The sequence below is a fragment of the Cynara cardunculus genome (assembly GCF_001531365.2).
Source record: "Cynara cardunculus var. scolymus isolate 2C chromosome LG 15, CcrdV1, whole genome shotgun sequence".
NCBI classification, from domain to species: domain Eukaryota; kingdom Viridiplantae; phylum Streptophyta; class Magnoliopsida; order Asterales; family Asteraceae; genus Cynara; species Cynara cardunculus.
In genome coordinates, this window is record NC_037542.1 from 5,958,799 (window position 1) to 5,965,966 (window position 7,168).

At 36.4% G+C, this 7,168-nt stretch overlaps 1 protein-coding gene across 1 annotated transcript in view; it reads left to right on the forward strand.

Annotated features, from left to right (window-relative positions):
• Nucleotides 1-3,871, forward strand: part of LOC112528452 (protein FAR1-RELATED SEQUENCE 5-like) — an 18,987-nt gene extending 15,116 nt beyond the window's left edge. The window contains exons 2-7 of the mRNA XM_025139479.1: nt 1,374-1,710; nt 1,835-2,200; nt 2,279-2,537; nt 2,621-3,088; nt 3,284-3,370; nt 3,452-3,871. Coding sequence (XP_024995247.1) covers nt 1,374-1,710; nt 1,835-2,200; nt 2,279-2,537; nt 2,621-3,088; nt 3,284-3,370; nt 3,452-3,871 — 1,937 coding nt within the window. The remainder of the gene's footprint in view (nt 1-1,373; nt 1,711-1,834; nt 2,201-2,278; nt 2,538-2,620; nt 3,089-3,283; nt 3,371-3,451) is intronic.
• The last annotated feature ends 3,297 nt before the right edge of the window (nt 3,872-7,168 follow it).

Consider the following 7,168-nt stretch of genomic DNA (forward strand, 5'->3'; position numbering starts at 1 on the left):
ATTACGATGTCGTGTGTTTTTTAATGTTCATCTCATACTATTTATTTGATATTCTATCACCATGGTGCATTTTGAACTAACGTATAAAAATCGTTAACTACGTGTTTATATACGTCATACATATACATACGTTCATGTTTATGTTCATCATTCGTTCATGTTCATCATTCGTTCATTTGGTAATGTCAACATACATGTTTTTATACATGGCTCTTGTTCATTCATTTGTCCGTGTACATGTACATATACATACGGTTCCTGTTCATGCTCATATATGTACATATACATATGGTTTATGAAGACAATCCGATTTCGAGGTCGGGAAGTCATGAAATCAATCAAACCGAACGTCTTGGTAATAGATTTTCATTTTTTTTATATTCATATTGATCGAAAGCATGTCGTTGTCGATGTGTTGTGTTTTTTATTGATTCATCTCATAATATTAAAATGATATTCTATCACCATGGTGCATTTTCATCTCAYGTATAAAAATCGTTAACTACGAGTGGTCAACTAATTATAAAATTCATTTATGTTCATATCTTGTTCACGCAAAGGAAAATAAATCGACAACAACGCAGAGATTACAATGGTTTATGAAGACAATCCGATTTCGAGGTCGGGAAGTCATGAAATCAACCAAACCGAATGTCTTGGTAATAGTTTTTTTTATTTTTTTTTATATTCATATCGATCGAAATAATGTTCATTACGATGTCGTGTGTTTTTTAATGTTCATCTCATACTATTTATTTGATATTCTATCACCATKGTGCATTTTCAACTAACGTATAAAAATCGTTAACTACGTGTTTATATACGTCATACATATACATACRTTCATGTTCATRGTCATCATTCGTTCATGTTCATCATTCGTTCATTTTTGGTAATGTCAAYATACAAGTTTTTATACATGGCTCTTGTTCATTTGGTAATGTCAACATACGGTTCCTGTTCATGTTCATATATGTACATATACATATGGTTCATGTTCATGTTTACCATTCGTTCATGGTCTTCTTTTTGAAAAATTTACATTAAAATTTTTAATTTGTGTTTTTTCATGGTGTGTTCCAGATGTTTGCAATTGTTCATATTAATGGGTGGGTAATAGCATCTCTTAGCGTGTTTATATACGTCATACAATAACATCATTCCAAATTTTTTCATGACATTAGAGTATGTACATGTTAACATGTTAGCATGTTATTTTACGATAATCATCATCAACGTCCAATTGTTCACATATGTGTGTTCGTGTAGTTAGTTCATTCATTTGTTGGTGTGTTCCCATGTTCATATTTCGGTCATTGAACGAAAAGGTGCACACTGTTCAGTGATGCTACAATATATGATTTTATCAACAGGTGTTCCTATTCTTGTAATATCAGAACATGAACCGGAGTACGCCGTCGAGGAGTGTTCTCAAGGAAATCAGTTTTTTATCCCCAAGGTTGATGACGAGCTTAAACCAAAGATCAACACACACTTCTTAACTATAAATGAAGCGGATAAGATGTATAGGGCATACGCGGACAATGCTGGATTTGATGTTCGGCTGCACGCCAAAAAAACAAACAAGAATGGAGACATACAAACAAGATGGTTTGTATGTAATAGGGAGGGAACACCAAACAAAAAGTTTTTTGATTCCATGGATATGCAGTCTGGTGAAAGGAGATATCGTAACACGAACCTTAAACGGTATGGATGTTTAGCATGCATAAAAATCCATTTGAAAAAAGGATAAATCTGGTTACGAGATATATGAGTTTGTCGAGGCACATAATCATGCGCTATTCAATACTAACGATCGACGTTTCTCAAGGAAAAATAGACAAATGAGGTATACGGATTACAAAAATGTCCTGAATAGCTCGAGCTACAAAGTTGGTGCGATTAAGGCTCACCGTATACAAACTGTATTAAATGGTGGGTTTGAGCACAATCGATATTCTGAGATCGACTTTAAGAATTTCAAGGGAGATGCAGTTGCATGTGTTGGGAAAAAAGATGCAAAAATGTTGATCAATAAACTATCCAATAGGCGAGATATTGTTCCCGGTTATTTTTTCGAGTACAAGTGCAATGATCAGGAGTTGGGTGCCATTTTCTGGGCAGATGAGGTCGCTAGAGTTAACTACAAAGAATTTGAGGATGTAATTTCGTTTGACGGGACATTTCGCACCAACAAGTAAGATTTTCAAGTTGAATCTGTTTTTTTATGTATGGTACTCGTCAGTTTTTTTTAATATTTTATTTTACCTAATAGGCATGCGATGATTTTTGTTCCCTTTTTGGCGGTTGACAATCACAAAGCTTCGGTTGTTGTCGGATCGGCGTTRATAAGTGGTGAGACAATTGAAAACTTTACATGGGTTCTAAGAGCTTTCCTAAAATGCCATGAGAAGCAACCAGTTTTTGTGATTACGGAGCAGTGTTCGGCGATGAAGCAAGCCGTCCCGTTGGTGTTTACGGAAGCTAAGCACCGACTATGTATGTGGCACATCATGAAGAAAGTGCCTTCTAAGGTAATTACTCTTTAATAAACAACTCTATTTCATAAGTAAACGTCACTGTTCATAGGTTCATATTGTGATTGATACGTCTGCAGATCAGTGTCGCTTTAAATCAAGATCCTCTGTTCAATAAGGTTATAAACAAGCTCGTGTGGAACATTTATATTGGCCCATCGGAATTCGAGACCAAGTGGCAAGAGATGATCGAGCAATACAATTTAGGTCGTGATCCGTGGTTCACAGAAATGTATGAAATATGCGCATCATGGATTCCGACGTTTTATAAGGACACACCGATGTCTGGTCTTATGAAAACGACATCAAGATCTGAGAGTTCGAATTCGTATATTAACATATACAAATCATACTGGTTTGATTTGGTTCAGTTCCTCAATAATTATGACGTTGCTATAGAGAAACAAAGGTACAAGCAAGCTGTGCATGAAACAATAACGAGGACAACGTATCCAAAGTTGTTTACTCCATTGTGCTTAGAAAGTCAAGCATCAAGGGTATACAGTCGAAATGTGTTCTTTGACATCCAAAAGGAAATAAAGAAGGCTGTATGATTTTGTAGTATAGAGATTGGCGAATGTCGGGGTGATCTCAAAATGTTCATTATAAGACACAAGAAAAAGAAATCGTCTGTCAACACCACGTACCTGGTACAATATTCCTTTTCATGGATATTAATGTCTTTTAAATTCGTTGGTTTATATAAACTGTTGTTTATTCGGAAACTTACGTAACTATTTTAGGTCTCCCGAAACTACACAGCCAACACGGTCGAATGCGAGTGCATTCTATTCACGCGTAACGGTTATCTGTGTCGTCATGCATTTAAGGTTCTAATAAACGATGAAGTTGAAAGTATTCCGAACCAATATGTTTTACGTCGATAGAAACAAAATTTGGTCCCTGTCTAGATACAATCCGCTAAGATTCGATACGGTGAGGTGGATGCGGAGAAGGATAAGTCAATAATTGATGTATACTCCAAAGTCGACGACATTATAAGCATCGCCTGGAATGATAAATCGATACTGACTAGATTGGAGCAGAATCTCGACAATTTCATGGTTGATATCGAGAAAGAAGTACCGTATGAAGACCCATCCCAACAAAAGTTGGACGCGATCAGAGATCACCTTGGTGTTTCCATACCCGATGATGTGGACATCCTACCACCATCTGGAATAAGGAACAAGGGTTGTGGTTCTGGTAAGAGGTTGGTAAGCGTGTCTGAGAAAATACAGTCTATAAGCAAGAAAGCCCGTCGAAAATGTGCGACATGTGGCCAACGTACCGGCCATGACTCACGTAATTGCCCCGAATTGATAGAGTAATCAGTTGTCSAAGTACCGGAAATATCATCGTTTTGGGGGTGTTTCGTTGTTGTCAATCTTACATTTCGTAATGCTCTGATTTTGGTTTATGTTATCTTATGATTGACATACATCGTCTACTTTTCATTTTATTACAATCTATAGATGTCTTAGTCACTAGTTGTTATTTCAGTACGGAGTAATAAAAAACGCCGTAAGTGCGGTGTTCATAATTACCGACAATATCTTATTTGGTAAGTGTTTTAGTGAACAATAGTGAACTTCATCCAATATTGTCATGTTTTTGTATTGTTGGATATGATTCATATGTTGACGTTTCTTGTATCCGGATGGTCTTCATAATAAAACTGTTGTCTTTTGGTTTTAATTCTTTTGATTTGCTGCAAAAATAAACGCCGAAGTAGATAGTAGTTGACATTAACTAGATTGCGGTTAACATTATCTAGGTTCTTATATCAGTCAATGGCATATATATTTTGTATATTAGTTGTATGTTGTTCGTTTATATTATTTATTCTATTATGTGTGTTTGAAGTTATGATTTAGTGTTCAATTTATCGTTGATGGCTAACCATGTTTAGTAACATCTTGTTGTTGATTTACTTGGATTAGATCAAACAAGTTATTCCAGATGTCCCGAAAATGTACTAAACTTATGTGAGAATACCACTTGCACTGTTTATACAAAAAAACAGGCTAGTAATAACAACCAAACTACACATCAAGAAAAACCATGCCACTAAGATGTGTGTGTGCGTGAGATTAGATGAAATGATATGCACCTTTTCGTTGTACACAATGTAAACATGTTCCAATTAATGTGTATTCATGTTCATCATTTGTTTTTGTTCATGCCCAACAATCATTCAACTGATAATGTGTACACTACATACAAATTAATAAATGTCATACTACAATTTATAATGTGAAACAGTTTCAGGCGATGTGCATTGTCACGATAACGCAATATAGATTTGTTTATATCAACCTGGTGCAAATTTAAACATCAAAAAASATTTGATTGATCAAATACGGAAAATGTATGAACAGACATGACGTACGTTTATGTCTGAAAACGTTACGCGACCACAAATATCCAAAAAACAAGTGGTACAAAAAACCAGTTAACATAAATGTGTAACCACACAATAAGCAAACATCTATTTCCTCCCCCGACTACTCTGTCGTGCATCACAATATTTCCTAGCATTGTACGATGTCTCCATCGCAATGAACCTTTCTACATCATATACGATAGAGGTCTTACGGATGTTCACATCGTTTAGTAKCATCTTCGAACAGTATTTGGTTCTGAGATCCTTCAACTGTCTCTTCTGTTTTGTACTCTCCTTATACAACCCACAGTCCTATTTCACTACGTCTCCTCCAAAGAATGTCTCCATGTGCCGCATTAACATAACACCAGCGTCAACTGTCTTCTCGCGTAATTGCCACCTTATCTTTATATGGTCCTGATCCATTTCAGCGTACACTTTTCACGCCCCATGTCCCTCTTTTAGTAGGTGCATAATCATCATATCTTGCTGCATACATGACAAAGAATGACAAAGTAAATACATGTCCATAATGATCATAACAAAAACAAAATTTAAAGTTGCTGTACCAAGCCTACAGTGCTGGAGCCATAGATATCATCGACCTTTCCATCACGAGTCTAGCTGTCTATTATGGCTATTGATAGGTGCTTGAGATCGAATACTACAACGTAATAGAACAATGGTTCTACTATCGGGAAGAATACCTACATTTTTGAAGAGCCGTGTCTGGTTGATACCATTTGAATTAATGCTTAAATATCATACGTATAGTTTCGATCGAATGAAAAAACACTTACCAGATCAACGTTACGCATACTGATCAATTCTTTGTCATTGTTCATGCAACATGTGATGTTCTTTCAGAATCTATCATACCTCTGGTTAGCATTCAAATCTTCATCCCTAATAATAGCATCCATCTGCAAAAAAATAAAACGAATACAGTTAATTATAGACTACAATTTATTTATATGGCGGTTACATCGACATTCATTAATATACTGTTACCGAAATGTCCGCTGGTACAAAATAGCGCCTAGGAGACTCATTGCTCCTCATCCTCTACTCTCTGTTAAGCACCATTGACCACACATCGATAATTTCTGAGCCAACCACGCTTTGAGATACAAGGGATTGCATTGTTTGATGTGTTATAGCTTTCCCTTTTGTCGTCATGAAAATCGGCTCACTACATGTTTTATTCGTTAGGTAGTACCATCCCAAATGACAATAATACATATTTGACCAAAATATTACTTAAATAGTAGACAATGTAACTTACAAAATCCCGCCTACGCCTCGTAATATCCAATCTTGCAACTTCCTTTCGTCACTACTCACCTCGAACGTTACCACACGTGTAATGTACGGTGATCGTAGTTTAAAACTTAGTTTCAGATCTCTTTTTGGAATTTCAGATCTCACATTTTCTTGTCCACCTGTTGCTTTCGAACTATCAATACAAGCAATGACCGCTTCCTTTGATGGACTTATTCTCAAATCGAAAGCTGGCGCCTCGATTTTTGCATATGAATCAATGTCTCGGACGTTGATACACGAATGATAGTATAAAATCAAGAATCTATATGGGCATCTCTGTTCGTATATCTAATTGTGTACGCGCATGCAAATGATGTTTATAAAATGCTTGTTATTTGTTTGTTATATCACTATGATGTTCTTATACGACATGGTGATGAATTTTGTRTGAGACCGTTTGGTACATATGTGCACCTTTTCTTTATGTGTGAACCAGTATTATTCGCTATGAACACGATATGCACGTGAATTAGCAGCGGGGAATTTTTTTTACTATGTTTGCAATTTGTTAATTTGTGTTCATACATGGCCAACCTATGAACCAACGTGATCACGATGTTCTTACACAACCTATTAATGAACAATGCGTGAAACACTTTGTTATATACGTCATAAACATGGGAACGAGGTGACGTTACTAACAAACGAAAAACAGGCATATCGATTACCTGTTTGTGCACGTCTACGTAGTTTACTTGTACGAGGCTCACATTCATCGATGCCTCTGCTTCGAACCCTACCAACACTCTCCAATGGTGCTTCTAACGATATCATCTTCACCCTTTCAAACTGCTTCGGGTCTGTGCCACATCCTACTCCTTTTGTTGTGATAGCAGCTCTCTCATTTGACGCCCGGTCAACCTCGGCAATCACAGTCGGGCTTGTCCAGAACTGTGATAAAGGTGATAACATTGCCGGG